General features: G+C 33.0%; 2 protein-coding genes across 4 annotated transcripts; one reads left to right on the top strand and one right to left on the bottom strand.

Annotated features, from left to right (window-relative positions):
* Window positions 1-4,029: 4,029 nt before the first annotated feature.
* LOC139866183 (uncharacterized) lies at window positions 4,030-5,034 on the top strand. The gene is made up of 2 exons (XM_071854337.1): window positions 4,030-4,854; window positions 4,952-5,034. The coding sequence occupies exons 1-2, from the start codon at window positions 4,030-4,032 to the stop codon at window positions 4,955-4,957; spliced, it is 831 nt and encodes a 276-aa protein (XP_071710438.1). The 3' UTR covers window positions 4,958-5,034.
* Window positions 5,035-11,808: 6,774 nt separating this feature from the next.
* Window positions 11,809-16,972, bottom strand: LOC139866358 (uncharacterized). Of its 3 annotated transcripts, none has more exons than XM_071854580.1 (9): window positions 16,911-16,972; window positions 15,039-15,402; window positions 14,788-14,869; window positions 14,503-14,572; window positions 14,288-14,368; window positions 13,607-13,743; window positions 13,198-13,453; window positions 13,023-13,086; window positions 11,809-12,520 (listed from the first exon to the last, which is right to left on the bottom strand). In XM_071854580.1, the coding sequence occupies exons 2-9, from the start codon at window positions 15,355-15,357 to the stop codon at window positions 11,973-11,975; spliced, it is 1,557 nt and encodes a 518-aa protein (XP_071710681.1). In that variant the 5' UTR covers window positions 15,358-15,402; window positions 16,911-16,972; the 3' UTR covers window positions 11,809-11,972. The 3 variants fall into 3 exon arrangements, with proteins under 3 accessions (XP_071710681.1, XP_071710683.1, XP_071710682.1); XM_071854582.1 differs by having other exon boundaries at window positions 15,051-15,402; XM_071854581.1 differs by lacking the exon at window positions 16,911-16,972 and adding an exon at window positions 15,639-16,057.
* Window positions 16,973-26,031: the final 9,059 nt, after the last annotated feature.

Here is a 26,031-nt window from a genome sequence, read left to right as displayed (position 1 = left end):
TCTTGTAAGGTGATCATCCAACCTCAAGAAATCTTTGTTTCTTACAGTAGGTTATCATTCTAATACAAGGTAATAATCATATTCAAACTTTGGTTCAATTTCTATAACTATAACAATCTTATTTCAAGTGATGATCTTACTTGAACTTGTTTTCGTGTCATGATTCTGCTTCAAGAACTTCGAGCCATCCAAGGATCCATTGAAGCTAGATCCATTTTTCTCTTTTCCAGTAGGTTTATCCAAGGAACTTAAGGTAGTAATGATGTTCATAACATCATTCAATTCATACATATAAAGCTATCTTATTCGAAGGTTTAAACTTGTAATCACTAGAACATAGTTTAGTTAATTCTAAACTTGTTCGCAAACAAAAGTTAATCCTTCTAACTTGACTTTTAAAATCAACTAAACACATGTTCTATATCTATATGATATGCTAACTTAATGATTTAAAACCTGGAAACACGAAAAACACCGTAAAACCGGATTTACGCCGTCGTAGTAACACCGCGGGCTGTTTTGGGTTAGTTAATTAAAAACTATGATAAACTTTGATTTAAAAGTTGTTATTCTGAGAAAATGATTTTTATTATGAACATGAAACTATATCCAAAAATTATGGTTAAACTCAAAGTGGAAGTATGTTTTCTAAAATGGTCATCTAGACGTCGTTCTTTCGACTGAAATGACTACCTTTACAAAAACGACTTGTAACTTATTTTTCCGACTAGAAACCTATACTTTTTTTGTTTAGATTCATAAAATAGAGTTCAATATGAAACCATAGCAATTTGATTCACTCAAAACGGATTTAAAATGAAGAAGTTATGGGTAAAACAAGATTGGATAATTTTTCTCATTTTAGCTACGTGAAAATTGGTAACAAATCTATTCCAAACATAACTTAATCAACTTGTATTGTATATTATGTAATCTTGAGATACCATAGACACGTATACAATGTTTCGACCTATCATGTCGACACATCTATATATATTTCGGAACAACCATAGACACTCTATATGTGAATGTTGGAGTTAGCTATACAGGGTTGAGGTTGATTCCAAAATATATATAGTTTGAGTTGTGATCAATACTGAGATACGTATACACTGGGTCGTGGATTGATTCAAGATAATATTTATCGATTTATTTCTGTACATCTAACAGTGGACAACTAGTTGTAGGTTACTAACGAGGACAGCTGACTTAATAAACTTAAAACATCAAAATATATTAAAAGTGTTGTAAATATATTTTGAACATACTTTGATATATATGTATATATTGTTATAGGTTCGTGAATCAACCAGTGGCCAAGTCTTACTTCCCGACGAAGTAAAAATCTGTGAAAGTGAGTTATAGTCCCACTTTTAAAATCTAATATTTTTGGGATGAGAATACATGCAGGTTTTATAAATGATTTACAAAATAGACACAAGTACGTGAAACTACATTCTATGGTTGAATTATCGAAATCGAATATGCCCCTTTTTATTAAGTCTGGTAATCTAAGAATTAGGGAACAGACACCCTAATTGACGCGAATCCTAAAGATAGATCTATTGGGCCTAACAAACCCCATCCAAAGTACCGGATGCTTTAGTACTTCGAAATTTATATCATATCCGAAGGGTGTCCCGGAATGATGGGGATATTCTTATATATGCATCTTGTTATTGTCGGTTACCAGGTGTTCACCATATGAATGATTTTTATCTCTATGTATGGGATGTGTATTGAAATATGAAATCTTGTGGTCTATTGTTACGATTTGATATATATAGGTTAAACCTATAACTCACCAACATTTTTGTTGACGTTTAAAGCATGTTTATTCTCAGGTGAATATTAAGAGCTTCCGCTGTTGCATACTAAAATAAGGACAAGATTTGGAGTCCATGTTTGTATGTTATTGTGTAAAAACTGCATTCAAGAAACTGATTTCGATGTAACATATTTGTATTGTAAACCATTATGTAATGGTCGTGTGTAAACAGGATATTTTAGATTATCATTATTTGATAATCTACGTAAAGCTTTTTAAACCTTTATTTATGAAATAAAGGTTATGGTTTGTTTTAAAAATGAATGCAGTCTTTGAAAAACGTCTCATATAGAGGTCAAAACCTCGCAACGAAATCAATTAATATGGAACGTTTTTAATCAATAAGAACGGGACATTTCAGGGTGGACAATTAGCTAGAGCAGCGGGTGCTGTAGCGAAACTTATTGCAAAAGAAGGGAAATCGGCCACATTAAAATTACCTTCTGGCGAGGTCCGTTTGATATATATATATATATATATATATATATATATATATATATATATATATATATATATATAATATCATATATTTATATCCATTCTAATATTATTCTAATATTATCTTTCATTTTTAAAGTGTACTTTATTAATCCAAAGTTATATATATATATATATATATATATATATATATATATATATATATATATATATATATATATATATATATATATATATATTTACATATTTACTTACAAACAATTGTTCGTGAATCCTCGGGAATAGTCAAAGTTTAAATGAATGTATAACAACAGTTCAAAATTTTGAAACTCAGTTTAATAGACTTTGCTTATCGTGTCAAAACCATATTAAGATTAAGTTTAAATTTGGTCGGAAATTTCCTGGTCGTCACATGAGACCCGTGAAATGAGCGAGTAACAACAAGAGAAATATTTTTGCAGCACATGAGCGTCGAACTCAATACTCCAACACCTTGCGGTTGAATGTATTACCGTTTGATCAATGTCCACAGTGGCTGTTTAATTTATATAAAAGAGCTTAGTAATATACTCGTAGTATCAATATATTACTTTAATCACGAGAGGGTTTTGATAAGGGGTTTGATTAGATGATATAGTTCGGATGTTTTATAACTTAATCAATGTTTAGCATACACGTTGTGCATTACAACAAAATTAAACATATAATTTAGTACTAGATCAATAAAAAGGTAGTGGTTAACAAATCACATTTCTTTCATTTTATCTCTAATTTCTAATATAAACTATAATACTAGTAGCTCAATAATCCTGAACTTTTATACTTACATGATTAATAAGCGTTTATGTGTAATGAGTTATTTAAATTGTAACACTTGTAAAACATTTTTGAAAATTGTCACAATATATTTACAATACAACAAATTTATCAATTGTTCACGCATATTTTTACACAATTGCAATAAAGTGTGAGTTTTTTATCAAATTCTTCACACTTATATATATATATATATATATATATATATATATATATATATATATATATATATATATATATATATATATATAAGTTTGCTACATTTATAAATGTTGAATGTTATTTAAATATTAACACTTAAAATTGTAGGAAAAGTTTGTTCACACTTATTAGTGTGTACAAACACAAATTTGATCACATTTAAAAATGTGAGTAAAATTTGTTACACATCATTTCTTCACACACTGGGAGCGTGAACAAATCTAGTGCAACAAAATTTACTTAACACTATTAAGTGTGGTTATATTTATGATTATACACACAAATTAGTATGACCTTTTTTTCCTACACTTTTATGTGTGAAACTATAACGATATTTTACACTTATACATGTAATACATTTACACATATTTACAAGTATTAGAAATTTAACAAAAAAGTAAACACTTTTTAAAAGTGTGTAAATTTATAGCTGGTTAATTAGCAAATTTATTGTAGTGTTATGACCCTATATTTTGTACATCAAATCATTTAAATTCATATGGTACAAATTACTTTAAATATTTCAGAGTAGGTACTAGTAGAATCAACATTGTACTTAATACACCCTAAAAAGAACATGCCCACAGAAAACCAAAAAAATACAATGGTGGAGAAGCTTTGCTTAATTCAAGTTAGAACACAAACCCTTAATGAAATTTTTGAACATATCTTCTTCTGCTAATGAATTTGTTTATGTAGTTAAATTTTTTATTTTTTATTTTAATCTACTAATCTACAAATTTACAATGTCTTCCTCAAATCCATATCCACATCTTCCCTCATTCACCAGTAATGTCTTCTCTCCTAATTATTTCTTTAATCATGAAAGAACTGATTTTTATTTTGACCCATTTGACTTTCATCTTCATACCTACAATTCAAGTCCTGCTGAGCCTCAGATCATAGACAATGTTTTAACAGACAAACAAGATTCTATTGTGTTGCAGTGTAATCAAAATAATGATGATCTTTTAGATTCAGTAATATCTCCATATAAGAAAAAAGTAGCTACTTCTTTAAAGAAAGAAGGGCATAGTAAGATCTACACAGCTCAAGGTCCAAGAGATCGAAGGGTAAGATTGTCAATTGACATCGCGCGAAAATTCTTCTGTCTTCAAGATTTGCTTGGGTTTGATAAAGCAAGCAAAACCCTAGATTGGCTTCTTACTAATTCCCTTATCGCGATTAAAGAGTTGGTTGAAGAAACCAAAAACTGCTCATCTTCAACTGTTACTGATGAATCTAAAATTAAGTTTCTTGAAACCATTGAAAATAAGGGTAAGAAAAAGAAATTGGCTGTGAGGGCCAAGTGTGTTGATGGGAAAAATAAGAAGAAAATGGTAAAAAAATGTAAAGGTAGAGTTTTTCAAGAAAATAATGTTACTAGGGACCGGTCAAGGGCGGAGGCAAGAGCAAGAGCTAGAGAAAGGACTAAAGAAAAAGGGCGTGTTAAAAAGCTTGATGTTGGTTGCGAATCAAGCAGTTGGTGTCAATTTGAATCACAAAATGATAATAAAGGTTCAAGCTTTCAGATTAGTGCATTTCATTATGAGCAGATGAGTAATGATCATGTAAGTTTAGATCTGGAAAAGGTGAGTTGCTAATCATTCAGACATACATGTAGCTAATACTAAATTAAATGTTTGTTTGCTTTGATTTAATTTGCAGAACTGAACTTTGAATAAGTATAGGAGAATATCATTTCGACACAGCTTAGTGATAAGTGTAATTAATTTAATGGTGGATCTGGAGCATTAATGTAGTAATGATGTAAGTTTAATTATATCATTGTTGATTAGTCATATACCATCAATCAATTTGACCAAGATAATGGATGTATTAAAGTGCTTCTAATTATTTCTCTTGATTATATATACTCTTGTCAATATTGCTGCTGTTAAGTTGTTGACCATGTTAATTACCTTTGTGGATATTGCAACTAGCTGATTAAAAATGTAACATGTTAAGCTATATATATATATCCTCTCTTTGGTATCTTGAGAATGAATGAAAAATATATATGGAACATAAAGGCCTGAACTGTTGTTTTGTGTGCATATATTTATGATATATGATTAGTTAACTAGATGATGCTCAAATGTTGTAACTTATTGAGGTTGGTCTATATTGATCCGAAAGCCCTTAAGAAACTATTCGATGTAGTAAAGAATAATGTTACTATCCAAGATGAAGTAAAACATATAGCATTTCTTGATAAGTGATAAAATATTAAATTGGATTGAATGAGCTTGAAAACTGTGTTCATCTCTATTATCGTTATATTTTCGCTGGTGTAATTTCCTTGTTTAATTTATCTAGCTTCTTACTTGATGTGATCGAACTTAACCACTTAATTAGGCAAAGTGAGCGCGCTGAAGCCGAGCATATATCCTGTTACGTCTTTCTGTTTTAGTCTTTCTAGAGTAACATTGACTAACATAGCTTCTTGTAACATTGACTAACATAGCTTCTTGTTTTAGTCTTTCACTAAATTTGTGTCTTTGGATGAAAAATCATTATATGGAATTGCATCAACCCAAACCAAACAGCAGTATCAGTTCAAAATAACATATGGGCTCAAGTGTGCCATCAAATTATATGTATGTAATGTTAGTCTAGCTAGATTTCACATTGCTAATACTGAAACCACAATACAGTATTAATATTACTATATTAGTATTAATATATTATTAAGTGTAAAAAGATAAAAATTGTGTGATATAAAAACGGAAGTTTAATCATCATCATCATCATATATATATATGGGTTATGGGTTATGTCTGCCGACACGTAAGTAGATTTTCACTGTTTATAAGTAGTTTTAGTAGGTATAAAAGGTAGTTGACTGAGTTTTATATTGTAGTCGGGATCAGGATCATCATTGATGTTGACATCTCATAATTAATCTAGCTTGTCCACGTGTGAATTTAATTAATCTACTAGTATTAAACTTCTATCTTCGGTACCTTTTATATACATATATTGAATTTAATATAAACTGAAATCATTAGTTTATTCTTATATATCCAGATTAGGGCATGGTCCTAGTGACTTAGCATGCCATATTCTTATAACCTAGAATGTTTATACTATTATATATTATATAAATCCGTTACAGATTAAATGTAAACTAAATCTTTTGTTTATTTGATGTCCAGATCAGGGTATGGTTCTAGTCACTTAGCATGCCATAATCATATAACCTAGAATTAATGAAGATATTATTATTATTAAATATGAAGATATTACATTGCTTTTCTGAGTTACATTGATCTACTAATACGATTCAATTATAAAACAGACCCAACTCCGTAGTATAGGCCGGGTTTGTACATATACCAGTAATTAATTAAAATAATTCAAAGATCGATTGACTTACAAATTAAGCTAAACAAATGAACAGTTAAACCATTGAGTAATTTTAATTACTGCTATTTTTATATATGTCTGTAATGTAAAACGAATTAATTGAAGTACACAAGTAGGTGCTGAAAACTAGCCCAAATCTTTTTTCTTTATTTCCATTTGGCTTATAGTTATGAAATTTTACAACTTATCTTGTAATCAGGAAACTGATGTAGACTATACAGTATAGTGTCATACATATATAAATCAATGTGAATTCTTGTATTCTTTTTCTTTTAGTTTTTGATAACATAAATAGGTTTTTGATAACATAAATAGATTTAGTGGTAAAGTCATGGAATTAACCTAAATATAAAAAAAAAAATTCGAAAAAACGGATAAACTTTTATTTAACAAAAGAAAATTCATCCAAAAAATGAAACCTTCTTAAAACATACAAACCATGAAAACCGAGACCAAGCGACGCTAAACTAAACCTAAAAAGGCTTGAAACACCAACTATAAAGACAAAGACCAACGAGACACAAAAAGGAACCTTTTGACAGTGTTGGAAGCAGGAATTTTTTTCGCCGGGGGCCAAATTCTTTTTAAAAGCGTAGCAGATCTTTTTGGGCAAAATATGAAGGTTTTTAGACAAAATATGGAGGTTTTTGCGCAAAATACGGAGGTTTTTGATCAAAATACAAAGGCTTTGAGCAAAATACGGAAGCTTTTGGGCAAAACACGGAGGCTTTGGGGGCAAAATATGAAGACTTTTGAGGAAAAAAATCCACTAAAGGCAAAATCGAATAATCCAAAATTTTTGCACTGAAAACTACAAATCCACCGGGGGCGGGCGCCCCAACCTGCCCCCACATATTTCCGCCCCTGCCTTTCGATACAAAAGATGAAATCTAATTTAACCGATTACGGGAAGAATAAGAAACATCTAAAGACTAAAAGGAAAACTATCAACGCCCAATTCAAAAACGCTTAAGTGTCTTTGATGAATCGTCAAACACCTTCAACTCCTCGACCTGTGTCAATTTTTTTTTCCTTTCATTTCTCGGTTTTTTAACCTGCTCCGAAACGGAGGTTGGTTTACAAAAATTACAAATGACACTTTTTTGAACGCCCTCCATATTATCAATCAAATCATTAACCTAAATATAAGTTATAACAACCAATCAACCCTCTTTTATAGTGATACAAACTAATGTTTTTGATGCATCAATCTGAAATACCATAGAGACAAATAGGACATAGAAACCTGATTTTTAGGTATATGTCGTTAGATCTCCGAAAGTTATGTATCTGATCTTATGCAATTAATGGCATAGTTTATTTCTAAAATTAGTAAGCAAGCACCTATTATTATGCTTTTCCTTAAATTTGATAAATAAATCATAAATTGGTACTATTATTGTATATGTGGAATTATATGATATGTGAGTTTGAAAAAAGAGAGGGTAAATTGGGAAAGACAAATTAGGGAAGATGTGAAGGTTGATGCAGTTGCAGGGTATGGCTTAAAAAAAAACACACTAAAATCAAGGAAAACCCTAAATGACTTTAATAGACCAATTATGATGATTGTATTTGGTATGTTTTTGCAGAATAAGTCCTTTATACACTGTTCCTCTTAATTTGTTAAACCTAACTCCGAGCATTTGCTTCTCATAAATTAACGGACTTTACTTAACCAACTTATGTAATTATACTTGACTTCAAAAGGATAAAAATTTAATTCAATATGATTTAGTTAATCAGTTATTTGGCTAAAACATGATACCACTTCGACACTAATCTAGTAAGGGATATTAGTATTGTGATTAATTGATTAGTTTTAGTTGAGAACCCGTTTTAAATTGAAATATTGAAGATGCAAACAACCGATTTTTCTACTTCTACGAACAAGGTAGACTTAAGACGTCAAATCCTAAAAATGGGTCATAATGATTACTCACAATTGGCAAAGAAGGATACGGGATGGTTCGTGCAAAGGGATGAAGAGGATCTGGATATCCCGATTGAAAATGGTAAAGGCTTTTTTAAAGGTTTGGCGGATCTTTTTTCTTTTTTCTAACGGCGGGTGGGAGTAAAGCTGTAAATGATTCGAGCTACTCGCGAGCTACTGGAGCTCGACTCGTTAAAAGCTCGATTCGAGCCAAGCCTAAACGAGCTCGAGCCCGAGCTTGAACTTTATTTAGAGCTCGTTTAGTAATCGAGCTCGAGCTTCATATCTCGAACTCGAACAAGCTCGCGAGCCTATACGAGTTTTTCATTTATATACATCAAAATATTAAATAATTTAATAATTTAATATATATTTATAATAATTACTATGATATCAATAGTAGTTGTAAATAATGCTAAATCTTATTATATTTGGATAAAAATTACAAAAATAATAAATATGAAATATAAATAATTTAAATTTTATAAAGAAAAATAATATTATATGATTAATGAGTCGAGCTCGAGCTTTTTGAAACTTAAATGAGCCGAGCTTGAGCTTGGCAGTGTTCGGGCTCGGCTCGGCTCGTTTACAGCCCTAGTTAGGAGTCATTGACGGGGTCAAACACGATGTCAACAGTACACCCACCCACCCGATAAATTTCTTTGGAACAAATCATTACAATTCTACCGCCCATCAGGAGGAAACCCACATGACGAATCCATACGGGCATCACATGTGGTAAAACCCCCTCGGATGAAGCCCGAACGCAAGACGTCTGCAACATCCGAGGTCCATGAAAATGGACGAGCAACAACAAGGGAAATTTTGCAGCGAGTGGGAGTCGAACCACTGACCTCTCATATGAGAAAACAATTCACTACCACTACGCCAACTCCTTGTTCTTGGTTTGACGGATCTTCATTTGATACCTCTGTGCGCTCCGGGACCCATTATAAATGGTAGCTCGGCCTACAGTTCTTTCAACTTTTAATCTAGTAGAGGAAAAAGAGTGCATATTGAAAAGGTTGACAGGATAACCTCTTGACCGGACAAAAGAAATAACAAGAATCGGCATTCAAAAGCCGGTTAATTTGTTCGTGAATGTTTATGTTTTGTCATCGGTCCTTTAGGTTGCTTTTGACTTTTTGAGTTATAGATTTGTTATATTAGAATGTTTTTGTGATCTTTGATATGTGGCTTGTTGTTTTGTATATCATTGGTTTTTTGTTCGTTGTGCTCGGTTCAAGTTAGCATATAAGTTAGGTTGATTTAGTTTGATTACTCTCTTCGAGCCCTTCGTTGCATCTTATTTCCTCGATTTGAGCGTTTTTCATCTATTTATGGAGATCCTTTTATTTTAGAAGTAATCGTTATTTTAGCAAAAAAAGCAAATTATTCTTGGTGAAATGATGTGTGTGGATTAATTACTTAGGAGGTGAATTATCACTCCACCCTTTTTTTGGAACGTCAAATTCTATTAAACACACCGGCTAACAAGAATCTAGAAACGGGCTAACAACCCAACCATTACAAGGAATTTATAAGCCACATATTGCGGCTTAATTTTTGTTTACCTCTATAATTTACTCAACGAAAAGAAAAATTACAAATATTATCATATAAACAATCTTTCCTCAATTGGGTACAACACTAAACAAGAATTCGTTTCTATATCTCCTAATACACCAAAGCATAGCTCTCACAATTGCTTCTAGATTCGCCTTCTTTGCAATCGCTGCAGTCCATCCTTCAAACCAAAGAAACCAATTGTTCCATGATTGAAATGGTGACATATTCCAATTCGTTCACACACGAAATTTGGTCCAAAGTTGCTCAGCAATTAGACACGTAAAAACACATGGTCACAAGACTCCACGGTATTACCGCAAGTTGGACAAGCTATAAACATGATTTCCAGCCCTCTCATCGAAAACTTTAACCGAGTCGGGAGTGTATCCATCGCGAGTCTCCATAGAAAAATATTAACTTTACGCAGAATAATATTAAACAAATAAAAATTCACCTGTATCTAAGGTAGAATCCTGTCATCAATAAAGTCTCTAATAACCTTAACGTAAAAACCATTCTTTACATTATTAAATAATGTACATTATTCCCTCCGTTCCAATATAAGGCCCCGTTTGGCTCATGGAATTCAATGAAATTCTGGCGGAATTGAAATTGAATTTAGACACAACGCGTGTCTAGATTTCATTTCAATTCTGCAGGAATCCCATTGGATTTCGTGAGCCAAACGAGGCATAAGTGTATTGTTTGACTTTTGTAAGTCAATCTTTTGATATTTTGACTTTAAATATTTTTATTTGTATTACATAATATTTAATGAAAGATATGTGAATAGATTCGATTTAAAATGGTTCCCCTTTCATTAATATAACTTTTATTAAATATTATATAACACAAATAATAATATTTGAAATTAAAATTTTAAAAGAAAGACCATGCAAAGTCATACATAACATTTATTTTTGAACAGAGGAAGTATTAAATAAATTTTGAGAATTGATATTTTCACCACAACTTTTACGTAATTCTACTAAATGCTCTAAAATACCAAAAACTTCTTGTTAGAATTTAATGATAAATATTTTTTTTTAAAAGGGCATCAAATGATGGTAGAAATATAAAATTGAATGGTGAAAGTATCACCTCCCATGAATTTTGTAAACATTTTTCCTTTTTTCTTTTCAATTTCACTTGTCATATCACACCTTCATATTCTCATTTTTCAAGTTAAGGTTAGAAATGTTCAAGAAATTTATTCTCGAGTGTATGCCAAAGGAAAGTGGTATGCTTTTACCTCCCTACTCTACTCTGAAGATTATTAAGTTTAATTAAGCCCCACGAGCACATCATTTTATATAATTAAAATTAAGATTTACATAACAAGAAAAATTTCTGGTTAAGATACACGCAGGCATCCCCTTATCTGGTTAAGAGGTGGCACCTAGGGACGATATGTAAATTTTATTCATTATCATTTTAATAACACATTTGGGGACTTCAAATCATAGAGTCACATATGAAATATTATGCAATTATCACAATGCAACCATGAATCGCAGTCAATTTAGTAGTAAAAAGAAACCAACAAATATAAAACTAATCCCACCATAGATTAATTAGGTGTACAACATACATATGAAAACCTTAAGGGCTATAAAGTACAACAGCTAAAATGTACGCTTGACAGAAACAATAATCAAAGGGTATATATAGTTATAATTTGAAAAGCCAATAATAGTTAAAATATAAATATAAATATACTTGGGCCGAGGCTAAACTAACAAAAGCACAAGCATATTTTTGCTACCAACCTGATCTCACCTAAGATATCACATGTTATATGTAGCGTGTGTTGACTTACCTCCAACTACGATGATGATGTCGGTCTTCATTCCTGTCCTTTCGGTGAGACGAAGACTCAAAAGAGTACGGGCTCCACCTGTCATCATCATGACTCGAACTCGTTTCATGAACCAAAGAACTTCGTCTACCATAACTCGACTCTCTAGACCCATAACCAGGGTACCTTGATGACACAGGGTCAACTCCAGGTGGACCATCGTCTCTATAATCACGGCCCCACCTTTCTTCATGATAACGAGGTCTGGTTGCAGGTTCGGTTGAATTATCAGATCTATGATTTGATAATCGATTTCTAGGTAAGTCGAATTTCCAAGCCCTAGCTCCCCATCGCCATTCGTCAGCGTTTTCTGGGATTGGGCTGTTCACGCCTGGGAATTGTACGCTCATTTTCTTGGGCGGGTCGGGTTTAGGTGGGTCGGAATCATGAGGAGGGGAGATATCCATATCGAGGATTTCGCCGTCCTCGGTTTCTTGTTTAACGGCAACGACAACCTCGTCCCCGAATATTTCGATCCCGGATGGCTGCTCTTCATCATCCGCATCTGCATTTTAACAAATAAAAATAACAGAATGATTCACAAGTAATTGGCAATTTGGAGAGTAATCGGCTTGGACTTTTTATACATTTAAATAATAAATTTCAAAACTATATGTGTAAATATCCAAGAAACCCATGAACACAGACATAAACGTTAACATAATTGTCCAGAAACATAAACATGATCTTCATTTGTTCAAAAATTCTAAAATTATAATCTTAATCTAAACTCATTAAAATGTTGACAAATATTTACTTTGACCAATTTTGACCAACTAAATCCGTTTTTGACCATCTAAATACAATTCTAACACATTGACCGACGTTGAGTAATTAATTACTCGGACTTTGAAAAATCGGCTAGGCCGGTTCCTAAAAAGGAGAACTAGGGGAGTACTAGGCATTAATCGGGGAGTTTTATAACACAGAGTTAAATAATCACAAAACAAAACTTAAACAAAATGTGTCAAAGTGACGAGAAATATAAAAATAAAACTTTTACTTACCGAGGTACCCTGGTGGGTAACCAATCTCTCGCATTCTGTTAAGCCATGGAGGTGGATCGAGCTCCTAATATATACAAGTAAAAAAGAATGTTACTAATATGTTATGTTAATTAAGCTTGCATAATTATAATTATAATTAATAATTAATAATGTCAAAAGGTTTATGGCATTATACCCCAAGACCCAGAAGTTTTCTTGTTTCTGCATCTAGCACACCTGGGCGTAAACCATCAAATTTGCCCCCTGGAGTGTCTTGATAATATCTAGTCGGATTACGAGAAATCGAATTCTGATTACCACCACGCTTAGCTTTAAGTTGTTTACGAGCGTTATTAACGGCAGCATTATCACGCGGCTTAGTGCATTCCTTCAGTGCATGACTGTATGAACCACAATTGAAGCACCGCGAACCGTCTACTATTTCCAAACCTCTAATCACAAGGGGAAAAAAAAAAAGACAACATTAAAACATTGAAAAGCATGATACATAAAGTACTCTAAAAATCTGTAAATAATACGAGTAACGTATTATAATTATAAAATGAAGCAGTTAAAGTAATATGCACCAGAATAGTGGGCCATACCCGTCTACATTACTCGGACCATCTGTCGTTGTTAGTCCGAACGAATAGCCACGATCATACAGTGGAATTGAATTGGTATCTAGAGCTAAAACTTCCTTGCTTTGTAGATTCTTAGTTTGGCCATCCATCCAGAATGACTATACAAATACACGTTTAAAAAAACAATATGTGAGCTATGTAAGTACATGATATACGAAAACATTTTTCCTAGAAGTAGTAATTTCAACCCATATACTTACAAAGGGGTCATTTTAGTTACGTTTTTATCTCAAACGGGTCGGCACAAAATAGCTAAGAAAGAAAGAGCTCAAATGGATTATGCGTACAACCTCCTATCCTCATTTAAGTTAAGTTCAAGTAAAAAAGGAAAAATAGAAAGAAAAAACAGAACATCATTGTGATAATATATGTTTAAGGATAATAACAATGTATTCGGGTATTAAAAATATTATGTACAAAGAAATGCTTTTGGCACAACACAACACAACCCAACCAATACTAGCATACCGATTTGAACATGTTATCCAACCCATCAAACCTGTCCGTATTGTCACCTCCAAATTTATCATAAAAATACTTAATAATTAGCAATATTTAAAAACCAGACTTTATGTATTACTATAACGTAAGTAGCAAAGTAAAGGGTACAAACTCATTGTACCATGCAGTTAATCTACGTACCACTGCAGAAGGTTTGTCCAAACCGACACTGAGAGCTGGAAAATAGGTGCCTTCACCAGATTCTAACTCAACCTCAGAGTCCTGAACAGTACAAAAACTCAGATTTAAAATCATAAATCAATATTAACAAATCTTACAAATCACCAAACTCCATTATATATACGCAACTGAAATTTAGATTTTATATGTATATCAAATAAATAAGTTCATCTAACCTTTGGTTGATGACGAGCATGCCATTCTGACCACTTTTGTAAGAACTCCTCAAGCTTCCATTTACTCTCTCTGATATGCATAAGCAATCGTTAGAATTCATATGACAAGGTATATCAGCAGACAACATGAAACGGTGGTCCAAAACTAACGAAGGTACAAACTATGAGAATATCATAGAACGTTTCGAAATTTACGAACATGAATATATTATTTAAAACGGGAATGTCAACATCTAAATAAGAACAATAGGAAGTACGTTTGAACAATGGTGTTTTCCTTTATACCTTGTTAAAGAATTATAAACAACATGGACTGAAGCTTGTTGTTCATCAACAGTTATTCGGGGTCTCTTAATACCAGATACAGCTAGCATAATTTGTAAAAGTCAGTGACGGTATACAAAAATACAAATAGAGTAAATAAGAAGTTCACACATGTATGGATCGCAGTAGGATAGAATTATATTTATGTATTACCATGTACAAATCCATTCAAATAAATTAAAAAAGAATCAGTTAAACAAAGTTAAAGATACCGTCTATCTCACGATTTCTGACAGGGCTTCCATTTCTGTTATAAGTTCCATCTTGAACTGTTGAAGTAGTTGAACCATTCTCAGCAAAGGTTGAAACTTTATTCTCTACGATTGTAGACGTATTTACTTCAACACTAACTTGAATTTCAGTTGAATTAACTACTGAATCATGCTCAGAGTTGTCAGTCTCCAAGATCTCCCCATTCAATTGTGGTTCCTTAACCTCATGATCACTAGGTTCTGTGTCATCAGGACTATTAGATGCTGGAAGCATCATAAATTCCTCGCCATCGTTAGTTAACACGGGTGTATCTTCCATATTTTAAAGCGTACAAATTAGATCATAAACTTCAAGTCAATCGTCCTGCATTAAATAAATCAGTTGACATAAATTCTCTTTTTAAAAGAAATATATCGAAAGTAGGAGTATAACAACCATATGCATCTTGAAATTTAAGAAAACCATACACAAGAATTATAGGGTATGTTTGGTAAAACTAGCTGATGGCATTTATTAGCTTTTTAGATGTATTTAGGTGTTTGGCAAAATAATATTCTGAAGCTGTTAAAATAAAGAGTAAAATGACAAAAAGCTAAGACCTTTTTTCCAAACGCTGGTTCTAGTAGCTTCTGGCTTTTAGTTTTTTCCCTCTGTCTAAAAGCTTGAAGATATTTTAACCAAAAACAGTTTTTTTATTATATACGAGCTTTTTTATAAAAGCTAGAAGCTCCTAAAAGCTCCAAAATCTTCCTTACCAAACATGCCCATAACCTCAGCTATTGGAAAATTACAATGTCAACAACATGTTAGAATTTTGTAACTGCCTCCAAAAACAGGTCAATCCCTCACCATCAGAAATTATGTCAATTCTAACCCATTACATAGATACAATATAGTATTTAAGATTGGATATAAAACCCTTTTCAGAGTAATAACTCCTGAAATGTGAAGTACCCCCTAAGATTTTACTTTACAGTTTATTTAACGCTCGAGACACATGTCATCAATATCAGGTTAAGACGTGGTTATTTGAACCAGCCTAATTGGCACTAACTGCAATTAATGTTGATAGACATCCACAAGATTTCATGCCATTGTGGCTATTTGCACGTATTTAAGTAGCATGTAGTCGTTGTGTGGCATAGTCATAATTAGCAACCTTTTGTACCAGATATCAAATCCAATAACTATTTCGAACCTTAAAGTTCTTAAACCACTTTGAGAGCTAAAAACTAGCACATTAAGCTTTTTACATTCATTATTCATTACTCAATCAAATAAGAATTAAAAAAAAAAAAAAAAAAAAAAAAAAAAAAAAAAAACTAGGTTAGAGAACACTGTTATTGCTCAAATTAAAAAAATAGGCAGAAGTACCCTGTACCTCATTGATCAATTCAAATTCTCAGCCTTTAATAGTATTAAAAACCCAAATTAAATTGAGCTTTATACTAATTAACAGTTATCCATGGCAACAAGGATTAATAACTATAATACTTTAAACATTATAGATATAAATTATAAATTAGGGCCAAAGATTAACTGTCAGTTCAATGCAGGCAATAAAACATCTGAAAATTTCATCAAGGAAATAATAAAACACAGAATTCAATAATAATCATCATTAAAACCTAAATAGGGTTTTGGTCATATTTCAGAAAGAAAAAAAATTATCAATTAATCAAAAAAGGTTGAACCAGATGCTTAACTTAGACAACTGGAAACGGATCTAATTAAACGACAATTAGCAAAATCGCTCCCGGATTTATAGCTTATTTTATTTCTTCATATAATAATTGTATATAAAAAGTACACAATTTAATCACCAAGAAGTAAAATTAAGATAGGGTTTTGAGATAGTGAGAAAGATGTACCTGAAAACGGAATAATTTGGCAAAGTATCTTGGGATCTTGATTAATCGAGGGTAAAGATGCACGAAAGCTAAATTGGGGGTCAAAAGTAATCAACGGGTTATATACAATAGTTGGATAAATTTAAGTAATTCAGGGCCGTACGATTGAGATTAACACAAACACAATCCGCCAAAACCTATTCTTTTCTAACTTTAATAATCATAAGAAATTTAAAAATTTCAATTTACTAATCATACTTTGCATAATTAAATTATAAATTTAAAAATCATACTTTGCAAAAGTATTTTCTCGGTCCCAATTTAACTTTTCAAATCTTTTTTTTAGCAACTTTGGCTTAAAATATATTTATTTGTGTTATTTATTATTTAATGAAATTTATATAAATGTATTGAGCTTTGGACGTTTTTCATTTATATAAATTTTGTTAAATAATATATAAAAGAAATTAAAATGTTTTAAGTTAAAGTTGACAAAGAAATACTTGAAAAATTAAAATTAAATTATTAAATTGAGATGGTGGGAGTAGTTTGTATTTGTATTACTAGCTACCAAATTAATGTTTGAAATTTACATTAATTGTCAAAATTTTAATGAATGGTTGATCTGACCTGAGAGAGACAAATATTACATCATAATTAAGTCAATGAGTGGGAGCTTGTATACAGTTTCCTGTTTGGAGATCCATGGGTCATATACGGCATCTACCCTTGGCCTTTTGCATCCGAAAACGTCCTTCCTTCTCAATGCGCGGGCATCTATCCAATGCATTCTTTTCGATCTTGTACCAACAGAGAGATACACTAAACACCAACCCAATCGAGATGAAAAAATAAAGAATACTCCTGACATGAACGACCACTTTCTTGAAATTAATTCATAGGCATTCAAAGTTATAACTCATTTAAATTCATAGGAGGGTTTCCTCGCTTACCAAAAAAAAATGTTAATATTTAATGTTTTGATAAAAGATGACGTAATACAAGTTTTTTTCTATTTAGAGATAAGGGAAAGAGACCAATTACGTAATAATTACGTGTGTGTTTTAGTTACAGTGGAGGAAATGTATATGGGATAAGAATGAAAATATAAATGAAAATACGACGAGACGAGTCAGGACGAAAACGAAAATGATTAGTACTTGACTTTTCATGTAGACATTGTATCTTAAAGGTTCCTAGATGTTGAGATAAATGCATGCGAATATGACCACCCTAATTGTGACCGAATTTGTCCCGAGTGCGGAGAAAATGGTATAACTTGAATTGTGTGTTTTTTTAGACTTGCCCTTCTGGAATATAAATAGTTACATATTAGGGAGCATATTGTATTTATATGTCAACATGTGAAACTTAATTAATTATGTGTTATAAGGGTCATAACATGCGAAGTCTAGAATCTGTCCAAATCAAAACATTGAACTTTGGATGCAAAACTGTATGAATTGGCTACACAAAAATCTTAGATCTTTTTACAGGTGAAACTTTGGGATGTCTTTGATCACCTCCCACTGGTCTTATGTGTTTTTCATTTTTCTAGAATAAATGGTAGATTTTCAATTATGACGCGCGAGCTGAAACTGTTATGTGTAATGTGTGATTGTAAAACGTGTTTCTATGAATGTATAGACCATATGGCCTAGGTTTCTAGAGTGGTATAAACCTTACCTACTGACATGTAAATCACTATAGGCATATCTTACTTGCTTTGGGTTTTATGGTACTATTTGGTCGTTAACGGACTATTTACACGATACGTAACCGTAAACTGTTGAAACAGTGAAACTGAAATCTGAAAGTGGTCAATTGGACTTGGTTTGACTTAGTGACCAATATTTCATGACCTACTAATGTGTTTGACTTAGGTTGACCATCATTGACCAAGTTTGACTTTGGTTGACTTCCATGAACTCTGTTGATTACGTGTTAACTTTTACAACCTAATCGAGTCGGACTGAGCAATAGGATAATTCACACCATGGACTAACTTCTAGTTTGAATAGACTTATGTGACTGCATAATTATATGTCTAGGTTTCATTACACGGTCGTAACCGTCCGAAATTACTTTGTTTTTGCAATACTTTACCGAGCACTTAAGGTGAATCTTCAGCCCCATTTTACTTTTATCTTTGGGATGAGATAACATGCTGATTTCTAAACTATTTTACGCTTTAGACACGTGTACTAAATCTTTATACATATGAGTTGATGCCTAAAAGTCCCTTAGCTTGAATACTTTAGTTACTTGGGAAGCATGAATCGTAAGGACAGATCTATTAGGTTTGACAGCCTCACCCTACATACTGCGGTGCTTATTACTTCGTATAACATACACTAATGCAAGTGTATACTAAGATATGGTAAAGGATTGCATAGTTTACTATGTATTGGTTAAGCTTTGTATTCAAGTGCTCATGATAATGTATATGCTATACAACTGGGTTGTACGAAAACTCGTGGTCTAATACTGATAACTGATTTCTGAAAACCGATTTATTAAAACATACTGGTATTCGTTAGCTAAAATTTGTAGATTCACCAACATTATTGTTGACCTGTTTTGCATGTTTTATCTCAAGTCTATAGTGTTAGGATTTAGGACCCAAACAAGAACATGTGATTGTGGTATCGTTAATCACAAACAACTCACGAACGACAAACGAATAATTAAAGCATAACGATAAATAAAAGCATAAAACGACACGGGATTTAACGTGGTTATATCCCAACTCCAAAACACGGAGAAATGTTTACTCCACGGGCGCAAACCATAGATTTTTCACTATTAATTTTGTGCACACATGTTAGGATTACAATAGGGTGTTTATATAGGCAAATATAAACAAGGAAACAACTTAAAGAACAAGAAAACATGTTTTTCCTTGTCAGGCTCCCGGATAGGCTTAAGTCGCGCCGTGATTGGGGGAGCCGCGTCGTAAATTAAAGTATGATTTCAAAACCGACATCATTGCAACCTTCGAACCTCAATCCAAGTGTTGAGCCATGACGCGCCTTAATGAGTCACGGCGCGCCTTAACACTAAATCGCACTTTTCTTGTGGTTTTGATATCTTTCACACATCCAACAATCTCCCACTTGAAAGATGATCTAAACACAACCTTCGCCAACCCGTCACTATGTTTAAACAAACCCACAATAACTATAGACTAGCCGATTACCAACTCCTTTTGATACCGCCGGATGAGACACCCGAATCACGCCGCACTTCACTCGTTAGCCTACAAGCAAGTAAAGACTTTCGACACCAAAAAACACCGCTGAGTGATAATCTATTCTCATAGTTACTAGCTTGGGCCATCTCGGTTTCTATCGCCACTATCTTTTAACACGAAGATCATCCTCATACACCAGAAGACCAATTGAAGTATGCAACTCTTAAATTATAGGATTCTTCATGAGACTACACCGTTTCACCGATCACTCTAAACATGTCCAATCCCTAACACATATGTCAATGATCACCCTCGTACAGGATTTCACCGTCTATCTATGATTTTCCTTTCCAACAATCAGAAAATTCAACAGACGCCCTCGTAGACTCTTCATCATGGCTCCAATCAGAACGCAGTCACAACCTCAAAATCTACTAACTTTTCAACTTTCCACTTTCTCGCTGGTTCACTGACCTCCTCATAGCTATGAATATCATAAACACATCTTCTCATCCTAAGCACGCTCCCACTGTACGACTAAGAAATAATACCGCGGCTACTCGAGAAGAAACTTGGTTCGTACCACCAGTCAGTCGCAAATTTCTTTGCCATCGGAGTTTAAAACAAGTACTCGAAGCCCTAGTGTTATCTGGAATCATCACACTAATCTTGAGAACATTGGAGAACAACGTCGCATAATCATCTCCGCAACTCTACTAGTTGACTAACTCCCACTAGCTCGATAACTTTCGTCAGTTATCAAACAAACACCAAGTTTTCGACACCCTCAACGATCCTAGAAAGCTGAAGTTCCGGGACTTACAAGATTATCCACCCTTCTTCCATCACCTAAAGACTTCTAATTGATCACCCTCGAAGAAAACCGCTCCTTTTGTTGAAACTTCAACCAAACCCGAGCAACCGTCGAACGCGTTCTATCTGACTCCCTTCGAAAACCAATTTCCTTAGTGACAAGAAACTCCAATCCGCCTGCATATTTTATAAACCCTGGAATATTGACTAAATACCATTGGTCATCCCGTTTCCAAACCCCGCAAGCACCAAACTTCCCTGATACTCCCACTACCGACTTTCAACCCGATGCATCTTGTCTGTTATTCAACCACTCTAACCCGAGAGAAAAAACACCCTCCTGAGCTTCCACAACAAACCCCCATCTCTGAATACATAGCTCGTATCGCTCGAAGTTTTCGAGAAAAAACCATCTCGCACTAGCGTCATCAAACTCAAAAAACTTCATCCTGAAAACTGCCCACATTCGAAAAATCATATCTCAAGATCCAACGGTCAGATCAGCCTCAAATTTTTACCACGTGTAGATCAGTAAGTCTACTATTAACACACAAACAATAAAGTCGATCCAAAAATTAACGAACCCGCTACAAACTTTCTACTACAGCAGCTCTTGGAACTCCGAATTTGAAAGTTCAATCATTTTTTCGCACATGATCGGGAAGAACGAGAACTCAGATCCGACACTCGGATCTCCCAAAAAATCTCTCCGCAACGAACCCATCGACCCCGACCTCTGACTCCGTAACCCTTCGCGAAAAAAATCACCATCATAATGCAATCGCCCGAATCTTGTGTGATCAACTCTCCTGAATACATAGACATATCCTTGAGTTCATCACGACCAACTCAGTCACCTGGTCTCGATACATGTTGCGAAATAAATCCCTCAGCCCGTCGTTTGATCTAACCTTGATAGAAAACCGAATCATCAACCATATCGAAGAAACTTGCTTTCAAATTCGGCATCGCTCCCAAAGTCGAAACCTTGAGCTCATGCTACCACTTGTTAAGATTTAGGACCCAACCAAGAACATGTGATTGTGGTATCGTCAATCACAAACAACCCACGAACGACAAACGAATAATTAAAGCATAACGATAAATAAAAGCATAAAACGATACGTGATTTAACGTGGTTATATCCCAAATCGAAAACTCTGATAAGGGTTTAATCTACGGGCGCAAACTAGATATTTTCACTATTAATTTCGTGCACACATGGTAGGGTTACAATAGGGTGTTTATATAGGCAAATCTAAACAAGGAAACAACTTAAACAGCAAGAAAACGCGTTTTTCCTCGTCAGACTCCCGGATAGGCTTATGCCGTGCCGTGGCTGGATGAAATGTCCCATTCATGTTGATTATAAGCGTTCCATATTAATTGATTTCGTAGCGAGGTTTCTGACCTCTATATGAGACGTTTTTCAAAGACTGCATTCGATTTTAAAACAAACCATAACCTTTAAAATATTACGACGATTATCAAATAATGATAATCTAAAATATAGCGTTTTTCACACGACCATTACATAATAGTTTACAATAATATTACACATCAACATAAGTCTTCGAATGCAGTTTTTAAACAATATTATCCAAGCATGGACTCCAAATCTTGTCCTTAATTTAGTATGCAACAGCGGAAGCTCTTAATAATCACCTGAGAATAAACATGCTTAAAACGTCAACAAAATTGTTGGTGAGTTATAGGTTTAACCTACATATTATTAAATCATAATAATAGACCACAAGATTTCATTTTTATAACACATCTCTTATAAGGCATTTCGCAAAATGCATAGAGATAAAAATCATTCATATGTTGAACACCTGGTAACCGACATTAACTTAATGCATAGAATATCCCCAAAACAAAACCTCTCGTCTGTATAATAATCTCGAAGTACTAAACCATCCATAACCTGAATGGGGGTTGTTAAGCCCAATAGATCTATCTTTAGGATTCGCGTCAATTAGGGGCCATTTCCCTAATTCTTAGGCTACCAGACTTGAAGGGCGATATTCGGTTTAATAATCCAACCATAGAATGTAGTTTTGCGTACTTGTGTCTATTTTGTAGAACATTTATAAAGCTGCATGTATTCTCATCCCAAAATATTAGATTTTAAAAGTGGGACTATAACTCACTTTCACAGATTTTTACTTCGTCTGGAAGTAAGACTAGGCCACTGGTCGATTCACGAACCTATAACAAATATGTACAAATATATCAAAGTATGTTCAAAATATATTTACAACATTTTTTAATACGTTTTAATGTTTTAAATATTTTCAGTCAGCTGTCCTCGTTAGTAACCTACAACTAGTTGTCCATAGTTAGATGTACAGAAATAAATTGATATATATTATCTTGACCCAATCCACGACCCAGTGTATACACGTCTCAGGCTAGATCACAACTCAAAGTATATATATTTTTGGAATCAACCTCAACCCTGTATAGCTAACTCCAACATTACTGCATATAGAGTGTCTATGGTTGTTCCAAATAATATATATAGATGGGTCGATATGATATGTCAAAACATTTGCATACGTGTCTATGGTATCCCAAGATTACATAATATAATAGAATACATGTATAATACAATATAAGTTAGCTAGGATATGATTTGTATAGATTTGTTACCAATTTTCACGTAGCTACAACAAGTAAAAATATCCAATCTTGTTTTACTCATAACTTCTTCGTTTTAAATCCATTTTGAGTGAATCCAATTGCTATGGTTTCATATTGAACTTAAGTTTATGAATCTATACAGAAAAAGTATAGGTTTATAGTCGGAAATACAGGTTACAAGTCGTTTTTGTAAAGGTAGTCATTTTAGTCGAAAGAACGACATCTAGATGACCATTTTGGAAAACATACTTCCATTTTGAGTTTAATCATGATTTTTGGATATAGTTTCATGTTCATAAGAAAAATCATTTTCCCAGAAGAACAACTTTTAAATCAAAGTTTATCATAGTTTTTAATTAACTAACCCAAAATAGCCCGCGGTGTTACTACGACGGCGTATATCCAGTTTTACGGTGTTTTTCGTGTTTTCAGGTTTTAAATCATTAAGTTAGCATATCATATAGATATAGAACACGTGTTTAGTTGATTTTAAAAGTCAAGTTAGAAGGATTAACTTTTGTTTGCGAACAAGTTTAGAATTAACTAAACTATGTTCTAGTGATTACAAGTTTAAACGTTCGAATAAGGTAGTTTTATATATATGAATCGAATGATGTTATGAACATCATTACTACCTCAGGTTTTGTGGATAAACCCACTGGAAATGAGAAAAATATATCTAGCTTCAAAGGATTCTTGGATGGCTTGAAAGTTCTTGAAGCAGAATCATGACACGAAAACAAGTTCAAGTAAGATTTCCACTCGAATTAAGATTGTTATAGTTATAGAAATTGAATCAAAGTTTGAATATGAGTATTACCTTGTATTAGAAAGATATCTTACTATAAATAAGAAAGATTTCTTGAGGTTGGATGATCACTTTACAAGATTGGAAGTAAGCTAGCAAACTTGGAAGTATTCTTGATTTTATGAAACTAGAACTTATAGAATTTATGAAGAACACTTAGAACTTGAAGATAGAACTTGAGAGAGATCAATTTGATGAAGAAAATTGATGAATGAAAGTGTTTGTAGGTGTTTTTGATCGTTGGTATATGAATTAGATATAAAGGATGTGTAATTTTGTTTACATGTAAATAAATCATGAATGATTACTAATAGTTTTGTAATTTTATGAGATATTTCATGCTAGTTACCAAATGATGGTTCCCACATGTGTTAGGTGACTCACATGGGCTGCTAAGAGCTGATCATTGGAGTGTATATACCAATAGTACATACATCTAAATGCTGTGTATTGTACGAGTACGAATACGGGTGCATACGAGTAGAATTGTTGATGAAACTGAACGAGGATGTAATTGTAAGCATTTTTGTTAAGTAGAAGTATTTTGATAAGTGTCTTGAAGTCTTTCAAAAGTGTATAAATACATATTAAAACACTACATGTATATACATTTTAACTGAGTCGTTAAGTCATCGTTAGTCGTTACATGTAAATGTTGTTTTGAAGCCTTTAGGTTAACGATCCTCTTAAGTGTTGTTAACCCATTGTTTATTATATCAAATGAGATGTTAAATTATTACATTATCATGATATTATGATATATTAATATATCTTAATATGATATATATACAATTAAATGTCGTTACAACGATAATCGTTACATATATGTCTCGTTTAGAAATCATTAAGTTATTAGTCTTGTTTTCACATATGTAGTTCATTGTTAATATACTTAATGATATGTTTACTTATCATAATACCCTGTTAACTATATATATATATCCATATATATGACATCATATAGTTTTTACAAGTTTTAACGTTCGTGAATCACCGGTCAACTTGGGTGGTCAATTGTCTATATAAAACCTATTTCAATTAATCAAGTCTTAACAAGTTTGATTGCTTAATATGTTGGAAACACTTAATCATATAAATATCAATTTCATTTAATATATATATATACATGGAAAAGTTCGGGTCACTACAGTACCTACCCGTTAAATAAATTGCGTCCCGAAATTTTAAGCAGTTGGAGGTGTTGACGTATCTTCTGGAAATAAGTGCGGGTATTTCTTCTTCATCTGATCTTCTCGTTCCCAGGTGAACTCGAGTCCTCTACGAGCATTCCATCAAACCTTAACAATTGGTATCTTGTTTTGCTTGAGCCTTTTAACCTCACGATCCATTATTTCGACGGGTTCTTCAATGAATTGTAGTTTTTCATTGATGTTAATTTTGTCTAAAGGAATAGTGAGATCTTCTTTAGCTAAGAACTTCTTCAGATTCGAGACATGAAAGGTATTATGTACATTGGCGAGTTGTTGAGGTAATTCAAGTCGGTAGGCTACTGGTCCGACACGATCTAAAATCTTGAATGGTCCAATGTATCTTGAATTTAGTTTCCCCCGTTTACCAAATCGAACAACGCCTTTCCAAGGCAAAACCTTAAGCATGACCATCTCCCCAATTTCAAATTCTATATCTTTCCTTTTAAGGTCCGCGTAGCTCTTTTGTCGACT

Source organism: Rutidosis leptorrhynchoides, chromosome 9 (genome assembly GCF_046630445.1).
Source record: "Rutidosis leptorrhynchoides isolate AG116_Rl617_1_P2 chromosome 9, CSIRO_AGI_Rlap_v1, whole genome shotgun sequence".
In the NCBI taxonomy this organism is placed as follows: Eukaryota; Viridiplantae; Streptophyta; class Magnoliopsida; order Asterales; family Asteraceae; genus Rutidosis; species Rutidosis leptorrhynchoides.
This window is presented reverse-complemented; position numbering and strand designations above follow the sequence as displayed.

Bases quoted from the DNA above. Each gene is read 5' to 3' on its own strand.
- LOC139866183 (XM_071854337.1), top strand. From the start codon at position 4,030: ATGTCTTCCTCAAATCCATATCCACATCTTCCCTCATTCACCAGTAAT.
- LOC139866358 (XM_071854580.1), bottom strand. From the start codon at position 15,357: ATGGAAGATACACCCGTGTTAACTAACGATGGCGAGGAATTTATGATG. The intron at 14,573-14,787 runs GTATAAAGGAAA...TATGCATATCAG, and splicing joins GTTTATAATTCTTTAACAAG to AGAGAGTAAATGGAAGCTTG. The intron at 14,369-14,502 runs GTTAGATGAACT...TGTACTGTTCAG, and splicing joins ATGCTCGTCATCAACCAAAG to GACTCTGAGGTTGAGTTAGA.